Consider the following 15,495-nt stretch of genomic DNA (forward strand, 5'->3'; position numbering starts at 1 on the left):
TCAGTTAAAATTTACAAAAAAAAACATAAGAATAAAAATCAGTATACCTTTTTTTTCTGTGCTTTCTTCCAATCAATGGTATTCACTTTCGTATTTTTCCGATAAACTTCTTAAAAGTACAGTTGTTTTCCTCAAATTTGAATCCAGTGTTTCGGAAAATCTATCAAAAAAGTTGTTTACGGGTACCGTATTTTCCGTCAAGTAAACATATCAACATCAATAGTATATTTCTTGCTTGTCAAATTATTATCATCATAAACGTACGATCGTTAGTTTAAAACGTTCTTTCCACAATGTTATGAATATGTTCCAAGTTTCAGAAGCACAAATCTAATAAATGTCGTACAGAATACCAAGAAGTATACGACACCTATTAATTAACACCATTTGTAATATTGCAATATTTTAGCGCTTATCAATAGCGTATTACCACCACCAGTTGAAATGAATCCGTCAGGTTTTCTACTCGTATTCAAGCGCCGTGATCGATCACCATTCCGCGTTAATTGGTTGCTTTATATTCAATAACGCCACGACTAACTCAACGACGACGACGGACTACCATCAAAATCCGTTTAATATTGATGCAACAACACAGCGGCAAATAATATTTTTTATAGATGTTTTCGCATCATAAGTGAACTAGTTATGCGAGATATGTACTGGTAGTAGCTGGCTATTATCATTAGTTGCTTTGTATCGGCCTCTTCATTGTTCTTAACAGTATATATAATGTAAGCCTACAATAATTACGCATTTATTTTACATGGCTGATGGTCCATCATTCATTTCGGCGGCGTCAGATCGCATTACGCCCTATTCAATTTTCATGTGTTATGGGTGTGTTTTATAGATTTTAATGTTTCTTCGCTCTGGAAAACAAATTCTACCGCTATGTAATCTTGTTTTTATGTGAAAATAATGCCTTGACCTATTCTAATGTGAGGTTATAGTATAAATATTATAATTTAATGAAGCACAATAATTCAAATCCTTGTACTTATCCCGAATCTTGCGACCCGACATGGCCTTTGCCGTCTCTCAACCACAAATATTATTATTATTTTACTTGTTTATTCCATCAATATCAAACACAATACCTTTATTTGCAAATAAAATAATATGGCTGGTACGTACGTGATGAAAACAAACAAACCGACGGAGGAATACGATATGGATTAGCATACAATGTCCAATATCATAGACTTAGCAGCACCAGGACAAACATAACAGCCAAGCAACATGGTCTTAGCTTAAGCCTGGTTTCCACTAGGACGCAACGCAAGGACGTAGACGCGCAACGTAATGACTAGTTCTCACTAGTATAGGACGCAACACAAGGACGTAGACGCGCAACGTAATGACAGGTTCCCACTAGGATGCAACGCAAGGACGTAGACACGCAACGTAATGATTGGTTCCCACTAGGATGCAACGCAAGGACGCGCAACATTATATAATAATGGATAAAGCGTGGTTCCCACTTGCGACGCGACACAAGGACGTAACGCAACGCAAGTGAATTGATCAATCACAAGCGATGGCTTATTCGCTTGTGATTGCTAACTGTCTATAACTTCGCTTGTCATTGGTTAAAACGCTTGCGTTGCGTTTACGTCCTTGCGTTACGTTCTAGTGGGAACCAAGCTTAATGGTTCTCACTCTAGGACGCGCAAGGACGTAGACGCGCAACGTGATGATTGGTTCCCACTAGGACGCAACGCAAGGACGTAAGCAATCTATTTAGTTATCGAACTATCGCGTGTCATTGGTCAAATCAATTGCGTTCTCGTATGTCCTTGCGTTGCGTCCTAGTGAGAAACAAGCTTAAGCAAGTTTACCAATGACGAGTTCGAATAATCCATCGCTTATGATTGGTCAAATCTCCGGTGTGGAGTAATATTGCAATATTGTACGCACATTGTTTTAACCAATCACAATCGATAGATCAACTGCAACAAAATTGTGTTTAGTAAAAGCGTTATGCCTTTTTTCAACTGTTGTATATCCAGTTGTCTATTATGCTAAAATGTGTGATAAACGTGTTTGCCATCAAGTGGAAACAATGAATGGACCTAGAGACCACTAAATACTACCAATGAAAAACATAAAACAATGTATTATCCGGTTGATAACATTTTACTTACAAATATCAATTATTCACAATACTGTAATTTAAATGTATAAAATCTTTTCATCTAATATTTACTCTTCATAAAAATATTGATCCTATTGCTATTTCAAAATTCATATATTAAAGTATATTATTATTATTGTATTCCTTATTATTGAATCTTTTATTTTTAAAAACCTGCTATTGTTTACCTTAAAATGTTGATAACTTTATAATTAGATCTAATACCTACTTATAATAGATAAAATGTGTCCAAAGAACGTTTTAAAATTTAATATAAATACTTTCAAAATTCATATATTAAAGTATATTATTATTATTGTATCATTATATTCCTCATTATTTAACCATTTAAAACCGTTATTGTTTACCTTAAAATGTTGATATATTTATAATTAGATCTAATAATTTAAAATTTGTCCAAAGAACGTTTTACAAGTTAAAATTTAAAATAATATTCTTGAGTAATAATTATTTTGTATATCGTCAGATCTGTAGAGTGTTATTCAACCACTGCAGACGTACACATTTGGTTTAGACCACAAACACTGTCGCCACGGTAAACCAAGTAGTAGCCCTATATGGACATAAATATATTTAAATCATTCATTTTCCTGTTATCTTTCTAAAGCTCTGTCTACACTATCAAACTTTATGTGACAACAAAATGTGACGTGCCCATATATGGACACAATGACGTCAAATCACTACCATATTAGGGCACATCACACTTTTTTTGTCAAACTGGTTTGATAGTGTAGACAGCTTTTAATTAGAACGATTGATTGTATTAAATAAGTATATTACTGTACTACAATCAACTCTCATCAAAACGAATTGATTTTTATGAAAATCTGGTTTACATAATACATTAGTATGGATTCTATTTGGCCATGGAGGTATAAAAATAGACCTCCATGATTTGGAGTTTAAAAACACATTTTGGCACAGATGGCTTGTCATACTTATACTTGAGCTGAAAACCATTAAAATATGTTCACGTATCTCTCTTTTATTTTATTTTAATGAGTCAAATTTGTAACAAATATTTTCTGTTTATTCCATTTTCTAATATTTCTTAAAATTCCTCACAAGAGGACAGTTCACTTATTTCTCTTTTATACAGTGTTTAGGAGTCAAATTAAAAAAAATATTCCTTAAGATCACTATCATCAATGACTTTCTTTCAAAATATGTTACATTTCTTGATTACATTGATTGAATAAGATGTCAATTAGAAGTATGTTAGATAACAGTAGTGACCTTAGTGAGTGTCATTAGCTAATGCTAATTTTAGAATAGCTGTATAAAATAGAAATCTATTTTTATACAATCATGGTTTTGGAAGAGTTGTCATCACAGGGTATTCACAATTTATTTCTGTGAACGTTTTACACCAAAAACAATAAGAAAAACACAATGATAGCAGCAGTTTGAAAGGACTTAAATCAACATTTATTTTATACATGCATTACAGATAAGTATGGCAGTCAGTGAGCAGTGCCCATAGGAAAAAACAGGGATTAAAATATGTCAAAAAAGGCTAAAAACGTCCGAGGCCTCCAGCGTTGGAGGCCTTTTTTTAACGTTTAAAAGTTTAAGTTAAAAGCCCGACAACAATATGGCTGTTTTATGATGATGAAGCAGAAGTATGGAAGCAGGTCAGACATCTGGAAACAGGTCAGAGGTCTAGAAGCAGGTCAGACGTCTAGAAGCAGGTCAGACGTCTGAAAGCAGGTCAGACGTCTGGAAACAGGTCAGACGTCTGGAAGCAGGTCAGACGTTTGGAAGCAGGTCAGACGTCTGGAAGCAGGTCAGACGTCTGGAAGCAGGTCAGACGTCTGGAAGGTGTTTAAGGGAAATGCAACAGATTTTCAATATTAGCACTTTTAAAGTTCTATTAAAATAAACTTACCTTTTCACCCCAATCCACACCCCAGCTGTTCTTCACAATCCAATAAGGTTTGTCATTTTCTAAAAGATAGCAAATAATAATAAAATACCTTTTTCTTTTAAACAAAGGCAGCAATTAATTAGCCAATTATTATTACAAAATAAACATTTTTTTTACACTGATTATTAATATTTAACTGGAAATATAATACATCAATAAAATATGTGAAAACTTACTGACACCATAGCCAACAATCAGAACACCGTGATCCAGTTTATTTGGATTGCAAAAAAACTTGTATGGGTGAGCGATTCCACCGAAGTAGAACTGCATCATATTGGCATTGATACCAATAGAGATCGGTCCATTCTTAGCAAGCCACTTAGCCATGTCTTAATTTTAAAAACAAAGAATAGCATGTGATTTAAGCTCTGTCTACACTATCAAACTAGTTTGACAAAAAAAGTGCGATGTACCCAAATATGGTAGTGATGTTCATATATGGGTACATCAGATTTTTTTGTCACATAAAGTTTGATAGTGTAGACAGAGCTTAAAAAATAACACTTTAACAAATTACTCTTATATTTTAAAATCACAATACTGTAAAACGTAATATTAAATAAATACTACATTTAGATGTCAAATATCAAATATGAATACTGTTAAAGATGATCTTACCTCCCTCATCTTTTGAGATATTCACAGAGCTATTGATGTACACTTGCGCTTGAGCTTTGACGAACGTACAGTCGGCTCCTCTGCCCTTATATGGGTATCCTTTCTCAGTCATCAAGCCACCTTATTATCACAAATAAGAAAGTAATACTGTAATACACATATCAGAAACGTTTATAAGAGGTAGTCTTTTTACCGGTAGCTAGTGACTAAACGGTGTTATATTCTTGGTTGTAGGCCAGAATCCGGATTAAATTTTAAATGTTTATTTTAACCATATTTAATGAGGGTGATCCATCCAGCATTTGCTGATCATTTGGGACCCTCAGAACAGAAAAACCAACAAGAACAGAAAAGTAAAAGAAAAAAATAAAATTAATTACATAAGACTAAAAATAATAAGAAAATTTGAAAAACAACAAACAAAGACTCACCTAGCTTGATGATTGCTTCATACGCTTGGCTGGGCAAGCCACCATTACACCCTTCATCTACCTTATCACAGTCAACAAGTTCTGACAAAGAGAAACATCATTTATTTGATTAAATCTGCAGAAGCTAAGAAGCTCGCACAAAGTTGGTACTAAAATAAGTTTAGCATATCCGTCATTCACAGCTAATGACAAACATTAGGTAGACAGTAGATCATTGGAATAAATTGACATACCTTGTTCAGATAGTGAGATAAGTTACATTAGGTAGTCAGTAGAGCTTTGCTAGAGGAGTATTAGAATAAATTGACATACCTTGTTCAGATAGTGAGATAAGTTACATTAGGTAGTCAGTAGAGCTTTGCTAGAGGAGTACTGGAATAAATTGACATACCTTGTTCAGATAGTGAGATAAGTTACATTAGGTAGTCAGTAGAGCTTTGCTAGAAGAGTATTGGAATAAATTGACATACCTTGTTCAGATAGTGAGATAAGCTTCTTCTTATTGATAGCCCACTGTCCTTCGATGTTCCCCGTCGTCGAAAATGCCCAGCAAGATCCACACATGCCTTGATTTTTCACCTCGCTGACGGCACCATGGTCGCGCCAATCAAAAGCATCGGGTGCCTCAGTGTTGGGAATGGTGGCTTGTTTCATGGGCTTGCCAGACAGCTTCATCTCACCTGACAGGTACTGCTGGAACTCCTCATCTGTAAATATTTAAACTAGTAATGTAGGTCATTTTTTTGTTTTTATTGCAACTTATTATACCGTGCTTGTTGTCTTTTTTCTAATAATATAATATATCATTTCTTTTGTTATTGTAATGTACACAGATACTGCAACAATGTATTTAGTGTATTGTAACTTAATGTTACATGAATGACATATATTAGCTCTGTCTACACTATCAAACTAGTTTGACAAAAAAAGTGTGCCTAAATATGGTATTATGACATCATCGTGTCCATATTCGGCAAATCACATTTTTTGTCACATAAAGTTTGATAGTGTAGACAGAGCTTTATGCTAACCAACATATATGTACAATCACTTTGACAATCAGCAAAATAGAAAGAATAAACAACATGACATAATTCAACTAATAACCTGTCAAATCAGCAAACTTAGTCGGACCGTAAATTGCTGTTCCTTGCTCATTTTTCTGATATTCTTCAATTTTTTTCATGTTCTTGGCAAAAATTTTGTAACGGTATCTTACCACTAAAAAGTAAAAGAAAAACCATGCATAATTGATGAAATACATTTTATAAATGTTTGTGGTACATGATGTGTTTGCAAAAAAGGAAATAAAGTACAGAATGCTGCCCTCAATGTATCAGTTATTATGCTACAATTGTCTTCTAAGTACTACATTATGCTCAGAGAAATATTTTAATTATATGTAGAAAGTTTTATCATTTTTTTTGTAAAATAAAATCTAATTTTAATAATTCAAATTTTTATGAAAATCTACATATGGCCTGATTTGTTGTGTTTCAAAGATTATTTATAGACATCTTATAAGTCATAGATGCTCATCCTGCGATGAGAGCGCGTCGGCTTGTAGTAATAAGTCAGTACAGTTTCTTTATATGTAATTTAAATTTCTATGGACCAGATATTCCGAAATAAAAGAATGAATAAAAGGAAACAATAGCGAGTTTGGCAACAACATCATAACGTACTATCAGGCTCTGCTGCATAGTCTTTGTTGTACTTGTCAAGCCACTTCATAAAGTCATCCATGTATGACAAATCAACCTGTTGGAAGAAAATAGTTAGGCATGAAAACATAATCATTTTTCCATGATTGATTTCAATGATATATTGTCCCCCAAAAAGCTGAAAAATAAAGGTTAAAGTGGAGCTACACTCAGACTTTCTCAGCTTATATTATGTTTAAGTATGTTTAATTGAAAGTGATTACATACAAAAAACAGGGAAGATATGGCAATATTTTCCAAAAACTAATTTCTAAAAAATCGGTCAGAAAATAGTGTTTTTTACTACATTACACTTTTTCAGTAACTTAGGGGTTATTAGTTTACAATACGTCGCAAAACGCGTTACACTTAGCGACTGACGCGTTTTAGTCGCCGGTGAACGCGTTGGTGAAATGTCTCCCTTTTGGTAAATTATGTGTTGGAAAATGGCGAATCAATTTTATACCAGGGAGTTGTAAAATAATTTTCACAACTCCCTGTTTATACACACAATTAATACGATTTGTTTAGGCCCAAGTAATATTTCCGATAAAAATGTCAGCATAATTTACATGTAACATCATGATTTGCACAGTACAACAACAGCATAATAATCTTAATCAAATTGCTTATTAATTTTATGCTAGGCCTAGCTAAATCGTCTGCTCAGCCTAGCTAGCTAGACTTGAATTCATGTCTAGGTAGGACTGTAGTCATGGGTTCGAAAATGCTTGGTCGTTTCGTCCCATTTATCGTTCCTGGGTTTTCTCGCACATTAAGAATTGTGAAACACAAAATTCTCTACAAAACAAGACTGGTATTGCTCAGAATAGTAAAGAATAGTAACGGATGTGGAAGCTTATGTCTGACTGAAAAAGCAACTATTCAGACACCCTATCATGGCCCATGGGTAGTGAGGCCGAGATTGGGTGCCAGAACAAACTTCACTGCTGTAAGGCTATCAGGCAGCCAGCTAGAGGCCAAGCAGCATCGTTACATACCTAGACTCTAGTAGGCCTAGGCCTAGCTTTATTGAATATATAGCCACGTCTTTCTCAAATCTCGTTAAATTTGACATTTTAGTAATAATCTCATAATCACTTATTACACTGTGAAACATGATAGGGTCACATCCAGAATGTTTTAATATACTTTTCGCCCGTCAAAAATAACATCGCGACAATAACAGATCACCAGCTGCAGTGTGAAAAATGTTGTGAGAAATGTCACGTGATCATACTCCCTAGCAAAGTAAAAAACCCAATTGGACCCAACGGGGGAAAGTGTCTATTTACGCGAAATTGCGCAATGTATACGCAATAACAATACCAGAAATAAAAAGATCTGGAAAAATTACATATAAAAACATTTTACATTTTTTTTTTAGTGAAGAAATTAATTTTTTAGGAATATTCAAATATACCCCCCTTTTGCATGTAAAAGAATAGGAAATTACAAGGTATCCCCCCAAAACGCAAAAAGGCGTGATTTTCAAGAAAATCATACTCATTGAAAAAAATTTCAAAAAAATATGAAGTATGAAGGATGATATTTTTAAAGAATAGTTGAAATGTATGAAAAATAGCAATTTTCTGGGTGGAGCTCCACTTTAATAAAATCAGACTTTGAATAGGCCATTTTACAGTTTTAATAAAGTTATTCACTTCTGTAAAAAAAACATATCAACAAAAACAATTATTTCACTTATAAAAAGGCAAAAGAAATGGTTAATTTTTACCAAAATTTGTTTAGGGGGAAAATATATCTTTAAACATCTAGGGTCTTCCTTTTACATTAATTTTTTGAAAGCAAATTTTAAAGTTTAAAAGCATTACCTTCTCTTCAGTATCCTTCATAAGTGGTACTACATGTAAAACCTTCTTAGGTTTGTCGTCAGCTGGTGCAGGGCTACACTTAGCAGGTTCTGTCACCTCTTTGTAATTTAGCCATGCTTTTACCCACACTGTCGCACTGCATTGTTCCCTCTGTAAAAAAAATATTTATATAGCTAAAAAATTATATTTTTATTAAAATACTTGGATTTTTTAGCTCATCTGTCAGTACTACTATCTAGTAACTTAAAACTTTTTATTGCATTAAATTCTAAAATCCTAGTCCAATATTAAGCTACTTGACTTACCCTTCCCTTAGGGTTGATTTCACAATCTTCTGGCTTTACAACGTCATTCACTTTGCAGAGTGTCACCGCAGTCAGGAAATTGACTTTGTAGATCCATCCAGAAACGAGCTAAAATAAATATATACTTATTAAGAAAATAAATTATTAATGTGATATTTGTATTTTCTCTAGCCTAATAAAGTACTAGAACTAGGCCTAGCTAGGCTTAACCAATCAGGCATTATTATATTAAAGTATTATTATTAATTTTTTAAATTGTTATTTTATTATTCATAGGCCCAGGCCTACCCTACTCATACAAAAAAGGTTATTTATTTAAATCGGTCGCCTTTCAAATTGGTCGCATATTATGCAAGCCACATATTTAATAATATCTGTTAGGCCTACTGTAGGCTAGGCCTAGTCTGAGTCACTTGATAGAGCAAGTCTACTCGACTCTGTAGGAAGGCCCATACCTGTTTTTGGATACTGTTCACTTCTACGACTTTGGTTTTGTACAAAGAATTACTGCGTCGATTGATGTCGGTTATGGCAACTGAAGCAATATCAAGGGCTTCGTCCGAGTTTGGATCTATTTTGGTGGGCTCAGCAATAGCATTTATTCCTGAAATTAGGAAACAAATCAATGCAATTTCCGACAACATAACGAATTTTTGTTACGCAGTTGTTGTTCGCTGCTATTCGTTATGACATGTGACAGTTGTTTTGTTGTTTATTGTTAAAATGACTGACCAATCACAGACTCGATTCAATTGTTCAGGTCAGTTTTCACGCTTGAATGAGCATAGCACAATGAAAATTATCCCATGATAACAAATATTTGAACACTCAAACAAAACAAGGTAAGTTCTTTCCTCTTTCGCAAGCAATTAATTTTCTTATTATAATCTATATTATATTAACTAAGGAAGGGCTAGTGTTGCCCGAAAGCTCTGTAATGGATTTAAAGGCCCTATTATTATATAATACCAAACAACATCTAGATTGTACTCTAAGTAGAACTAGAAAGAAGTAGTATAGGCCCTAGGCCTAGTTTCACTTTCCTATTGTTGTTTTTTTATGCGGTTATGCCTACTCCAGTGCCTACACTACAGCCAGTAGGCCTATGTAGGCCTGCTTGCTATTAATAATTATGTTCCATTTATATTCCATTATAGATTTTCCAAGTATAATGACAAGATTCAAAACCAATTGATTAGTATCAACAAATCATATAAACACATTTTCTACAGCTTGAAACCAAGTATTTATAAGTAATAGCATCAGAATGTGTGATAAAAATAATCAGGTACTAAATTATACAGTTTTGATGTGTAAATATTCTACTATATATGATAATTAATATCCAAGTTTACGATGTAATAACTGGGGTTCAACTGTTGGTCTTGGTTTGGTCCATTGTTCATTATTAATATCATTTCCTTATGTCAAACAATGAATACAGGAATTCAAAATAAGGAAGTTAAAGTTGTAATTAAAGCAGTTTTTATTACCTCGACAGTATTATGTTCATCTTATGTTGACAACATTGAGTGTTTATTATTTTTCAGAAACTAAATGAAATGAACACGCCTCTCTTAACACAGTATGAGGAAGAACTTAAAATACCAAAGAAGAAACTCTCACTCCTGATTGTTGTGCAAATCCTTATCCTAATTTGTTCACTGTTTAGTATATGTTATCTGTTGGTGATTCCTTTTCTCTACAACAAGCCGTCAACAGAAGATACTGTATGTACCAGTGAATGCAGGTGAACTAATTTACATATATGCAAATTAAACATTCTATTTCAATTTACCAGGGTGGTCCATTCAGCCAAAGCTATAGCTACCTTTACCTATGCCATTATTATAGATTGATTTATTAGTTCCCTTGGAATAATGTTTATCTTATATTTATTTTTTTGTTTAGAGTTGTGCTTGTGGAAAGCATTCCTACGAATCTGACATACGCTGAGGGTGCTCCATCTCATGTATCCACTTTCAACACATGGATGAACTTGATACAGTCTGCTAAAACGAAAATAGACGTTGCTTCATTCTATTGGACGTTACGTGCTCATCATGATCTCAACATCACTGAGTCTCCCTCTACAGTTGATGTACAATAGAATTATTTTGTCAGAATTGTTTATGTCACGTTTTTGTCAGATTAAAAGTGAAAACAACACAATTATATTAGTATTAGTACCACTATAGCTCTGTCTACACTATCAAACTTGGGACAAAAAAATGTGATGTGCCCATATATAGACATGATTATGCCATATCACTACCATATTTGGGCATATCACTACCATATTTGGGCATGTTACACTTTTTTAGTCAAACTAGTTTGATAGTGTAAACAGAACTTAAGAAGGATTGTTCATGCCATATTCTATAAGTAATATATTTTTTTTCTTAGGGAGAAACAATCTATAAGGAGCTGATGAAAGCTGGTACGACCAGAAACATTGACATCCGTATTGCATACAACATGCCATCTAGTAAATTTCCAGATTGGGATGTCTTAGATCTTGTGAAAGCAAAAGCTGTGGAAGCTAGGTCATTGAACTTTTCCAGGCTAATGAACGGAGGCATCTTGCACACTAAAATGCTGCTTGTTGACGATACACATTTTTATGTTGGAAGTGCAAATATTGATTTTCGTTCTCTTACAGAGGTTTGTTTGTTTGTTTCTCTGCACACGAACACATAACATTTACAATTTAAAATAGTAAAATTACACTTGTTTAAAAAAAGTGTGCAGAAGGCCAAAATAAGTTTGGAGGAAAACTTTAAGTCATGGCCACCAGACTAAAATAAAAAAATAAACAAATGAAATATTGAAGGTATAGTAGCTCAGGTAACAGTTGTGTTTATTATTATTATTTATATTTTTCATTGTTAACTGAAGAAATGGTTGTGCTACCTGGAATATTCTGGATTTTAATTTAGCCTTTTGGTTAACTTATATCTCCATTGAGATCCAGCCACTGATACCCACATCATTGTCATTTTTTCAGTGCTTATTTTATTTGTATCTCCATTGAGATCCAGCCACTGATACCCACAGCATTGTCTTGTTTTTCAGTGCTTATTTTATTTGTATCTCCATTGAGATCCAGCCACTGATGCACACAGCATTGTCTTGTTTTTCAGTGCTTATTTTATTTGCATCTCCATTGAGATCCAGCCACTGATACCCACATCATTGTCATTTTTCAGTGCTTATTTTATTTGTATCTCCATTGAGATCCAGCCACTGATACCCACAGCATTGTCTTGTTTTTCAGTGCTTATTTTATTTGTATCTCCATTGAGATCCAGCCACTGATGCACACAGCATTGTCTTGTTTTTCAGTGCTTATTTTATTTGTATCTTCATAGAGATCCAACCACTGATGCACACAGCATTGTCTTGTTTTTCAGTGCTTATTTTATTTGTATCTCCATTGAGATCCAGCCACTGATGCACACAGCATTGTCTTGTTTTTCAGTGCTTATTTTATTTGTATCTCCATTGAGATCCAGCCACTGATGCACACAGCATTGTCTTGTTTTTCCAAGTAATTTTCCTTTTGAATCATGTTCCATTGTTCTTATTTAACTACCATCTTACTTTACGTTAATATTTTATTTCTTATGAATACTTAGGTTAAAGAACTTGGAGCGGCAGTTTACAATTGCAGTTGTCTTGCTCAAGACATGTCTAAAATATTTGAAGTGTATTGGCAACTTGGTGAAAAGGATGCCGATGTACCGCCAATTTGGCCAGAAGATCTCAATACAAACTATAACTTTACCAACCCAATGCCTGTCCCTTTTAACAACACTAATGCCAGGGTAGTTCTGTCGGTAAGTTTCAGTCACCTTTCACTAGTTTCATTACATATCAAATTATTTATATGAAATTAATTTAAATCGCTTTTTACTACAGTATATCCATATCAATACAAGGGAACAGAAACAAAACATCCATTCAGGAGTTCATTCATATACTATGGAGCAATTTCAGCACCATTCTCACTCCTGAGGACGATCAAAGCATATTGATCGAAATGTTGAGAAACTCAACAGTTCTTTTCAGAACTATACCTGGTGTACCGCAAACTTTATATTAACATTTCAGCAATATGTAGCCTAATTTGTGTAGTAAACCTTTTTCAAAATTGTTCTTTCATGTTTTTTTTTATAGAGTTCCCCTCCTTCGTTTTGCCCCAAAGGGAGGGTGTCAGACATTGATGCCATTCTCCACGTGATTGACAGAGCAAAGACATTCATCAAGGTGGCTGTCATGGACTACTTGCCTATTATCCCAGAATATAGGAGAGGAGAAGCAGAGCAGTTGTATGTTCCTTTTTGTTTTGTTAATTAATTAAGTGACCAACCAAATTTCTACAAAAATATTCATTTTTTGCAGAAACTTGTAATGTGTAAATTACAATGAATACAATTAAATTATGAATTCCATAAAAACAGTTTTAAATAAATTCAATATTTACCAGCCATTTTATTAATTATTACACTCGAGTGAGTGAGTGGCCGAGCGGTTAAGACAGTGGAACCGTAATTACGTAGCCATAACATCGGTTCATGTGGTAGAACGAGTCTTCTCGGATAAGGACTATAAACCGTAGGTCCAGTGTACACATCTAGCTTGTGTGCACTTTAAAGAACCTAGTACATCTTTCGAGACGAGTAGGGGGTTACCCCGGTGTATTAGTACATCACAGCCACTGATCACCAACTGAGCCCTCTGGGAGACCAGTCTTTGACTGAAGAGGTTACCCAGTATAAATATATATTCAATTCAATTACAGAATACTTTTTTTTCTTTTATTTCATTTTGGTATTTTGTTTTGTCTTTTTTAGGTTTTGGCCAGTGATTGATGATCGTCTTAGAAAAGCAGCCATAGAGCGTGGGGTTGAAGTTCAAATTTTAGGCAGCATATGGAACCATACTTCCCCCAAAATGCTTCCTTACCTGCGGTCATTTAAAGTCATAAATGAAATTGGTGAAAACAAAGTTAACGTTGTGAGTATCCTAGCAGGTCAGGCATAGTATACAAACGACTACAAGCATTTACATTTAGTGTTCTAATGAATTCAATTCTTTGCCATTAGAAATTGTTCCGAGTTCCTGACGATCAAAGGCATATTCCATATTCAAGGGTCAACCATAATAAATATATGGTGACAGACAATGCGGCTTATATCGGTGAGTTTTAACAGTCTATGTTCAATGAAGACCTCCTAAGTCTCCCGATAGTTTCCCAAGTCTCCTGATAGCGCTTCGTTTGTTAGTATTTTCACAAGAATTTCTTTCAATTATAGCGCCCTCTATGGTTTTTCCACGTTTTGTAAGTTCTCTCCTGATATTTCATTTTTCCAAGTTGTGACCTTTGACCATTACAATTACCCCATTATACTACATTATTACATTGGATCATTTTTTTCCAGAAATTCAATATTATCATTTTAAAATGTTTGAATGTTAAATGTTTAAACTATTATTATTGATTGTCATGTGACAATGATTAATCTTCTTGTTAATTAAATTTGATTATGTGACTGTTGAGTAATAATTTAATTAACTGTGATTATTATCCATTGATTTGTGTTGTGATTATTAATAGGTACTTCAAACTGGGATGGAAGCTACTTCACATTGACTGGTGGTGTGGGACTAATAGTTAACAACACTCACTCAACCTCAAATGATTCCAACAGTCTTCAGGATCAATTACGTGACGTATTCAATCGAGATTGGGAATCTATATATGCAGAAGACCTCTCCATTTAGTTAAAGGGGAGCTCCGGGTTTGAAAAAAAAATATATATATAAATCTTTGCATCAACATTGATAATAACCCCACTTATTTTCTGACAGCGATAAAGCAGAAAAAACGTCGTTAAATAATCCTTTTTATAAAAAAAATGGTGCTAAAGGACTTTTTGTAATGTTTCAAAGGTTTATATCTCATAATATACATATTGGAATTTTATGCCCGGATCTACCCTTTAAGGTCCTGTTTTAGCATAGCTATCTTATAGGATTTGCTGCACACTGAGATAACACTGTCACGTGTGTTGATTGACAGTTGGTGGTATCATGAAGGAAACAAGGTGGTATACCCAGGGTAATGTTAGTCACGGTGTTCATGTGCTGTTCATTGCACAATCATTTTGATCTACCAGAATGTAGTAAATATGTTGTCTAATTTCTTCTCTTAGCAGTACTTTAATTACAACAGTACTGATGTTATATGAATGATAGTAAATGGATAAAATTGATATTATTATTATTATTGTTTATAAGTATCACTCCAATTAATGTTTTGCTAATATTGTTGACTGTTTTAAAAAAGTCCAGAAAAAAGACTACAGGCCAACGTACGGACGAAAAATTAATTTTCAAAAAAAAATATGCATATGAGCCGCGGGCTGCATTCACAAACGAATAATAATGTAATATAATATTTTGTCAACAATTTACTGGAGGCTACTTGACCATCTAAGGAAGTAAGG

At 33.9% G+C, this 15,495-nt stretch overlaps 2 protein-coding genes across 3 annotated transcripts; one reads left to right on the forward strand and one right to left on the reverse strand.

Annotated features, from left to right (window-relative positions):
• Positions 1–2,118: 2,118 nt before the first annotated feature.
• LOC144852437 (cathepsin L-like) lies at positions 2,119–9,681 on the reverse strand. 2 transcript variants are annotated; one of them, XR_013614292.1, is made up of 12 exons: positions 9,439–9,681; positions 8,984–9,091; positions 8,679–8,828; positions 6,826–6,901; positions 6,248–6,361; positions 5,611–5,847; positions 5,141–5,221; positions 4,710–4,829; positions 4,265–4,420; positions 4,050–4,108; positions 2,506–2,711; positions 2,119–2,325 (listed from the first exon to the last, which is right to left on the reverse strand). XR_013614292.1 is itself a non-coding variant. In XM_078710238.1 (11 exons), exons 1-11 carry the CDS (start codon positions 9,625–9,627, stop codon positions 2,637–2,639), a joined length of 1,365 nt encoding a protein of 454 aa, XP_078566364.1. In that variant the 5' UTR covers positions 9,628–9,681; the 3' UTR covers positions 2,392–2,636. The 2 variants fall into 2 exon arrangements, 1 of the variants encoding a protein (XP_078566364.1); XM_078710238.1 differs by lacking the exon at positions 2,119–2,325 and having other exon boundaries at positions 2,392–2,711.
• Positions 9,682–9,798: 117 nt separating this feature from the next.
• LOC144852435 (5'-3' exonuclease PLD3-like) lies at positions 9,799–15,261 on the forward strand. The gene is made up of 10 exons (XM_078710236.1): positions 9,799–9,825; positions 10,141–10,271; positions 10,534–10,733; positions 10,895–11,084; positions 11,390–11,647; positions 12,622–12,822; positions 13,163–13,314; positions 13,840–14,002; positions 14,092–14,185; positions 14,604–15,261. The coding sequence occupies exons 2-10, from the start codon at positions 10,251–10,253 to the stop codon at positions 14,768–14,770; spliced, it is 1,446 nt and encodes a 481-aa protein (XP_078566362.1). The 5' UTR covers positions 9,799–9,825; positions 10,141–10,250; the 3' UTR covers positions 14,771–15,261.
• The last annotated feature ends 234 nt before the right edge of the window (positions 15,262–15,495 follow it).

Source organism: Antedon bifida, chromosome 9, assembly GCF_963402885.1.
Source record: "Antedon bifida chromosome 9, ecAntBifi1.1, whole genome shotgun sequence".
Taxonomy (NCBI): domain Eukaryota; kingdom Metazoa; phylum Echinodermata; class Crinoidea; order Comatulida; family Antedonidae; genus Antedon; species Antedon bifida.

Excerpts from the sequence above, each read along its gene's own strand:
- LOC144852435 (XM_078710236.1), top strand. The coding sequence starts at position 10,251 with ATGTGTGATAAAAATAATCAG. Across the intron at positions 12,823-13,162 it reads ATGCCAGGGTAGTTCTGTCG|AGTTCCCCTCCTTCGTTTTG; the intron begins GTAAGTTTCAGT and ends TTTTTTTTATAG. Across the intron at positions 14,186-14,603 it reads AGACAATGCGGCTTATATCG|GTACTTCAAACTGGGATGGA; the intron begins GTGAGTTTTAAC and ends GATTATTAATAG.
- LOC144852437 (XM_078710238.1), bottom strand. The coding sequence starts at position 9,627 with ATGTTGTCGGAAATTGCATTGATTTGTTTCCTAATTTCAGGAATAAAT. Across the intron at positions 5,848-6,247 it reads TAAGTTTGCTGATTTGACAG|ATGAGGAGTTCCAGCAGTAC; the intron begins GTTATTAGTTGA and ends AAATATTTACAG. Across the intron at positions 5,222-5,610 it reads TATCTCACTATCTGAACAAG|AACTTGTTGACTGTGATAAG; the intron begins GTATGTCAATTT and ends TCTCTTTGTCAG.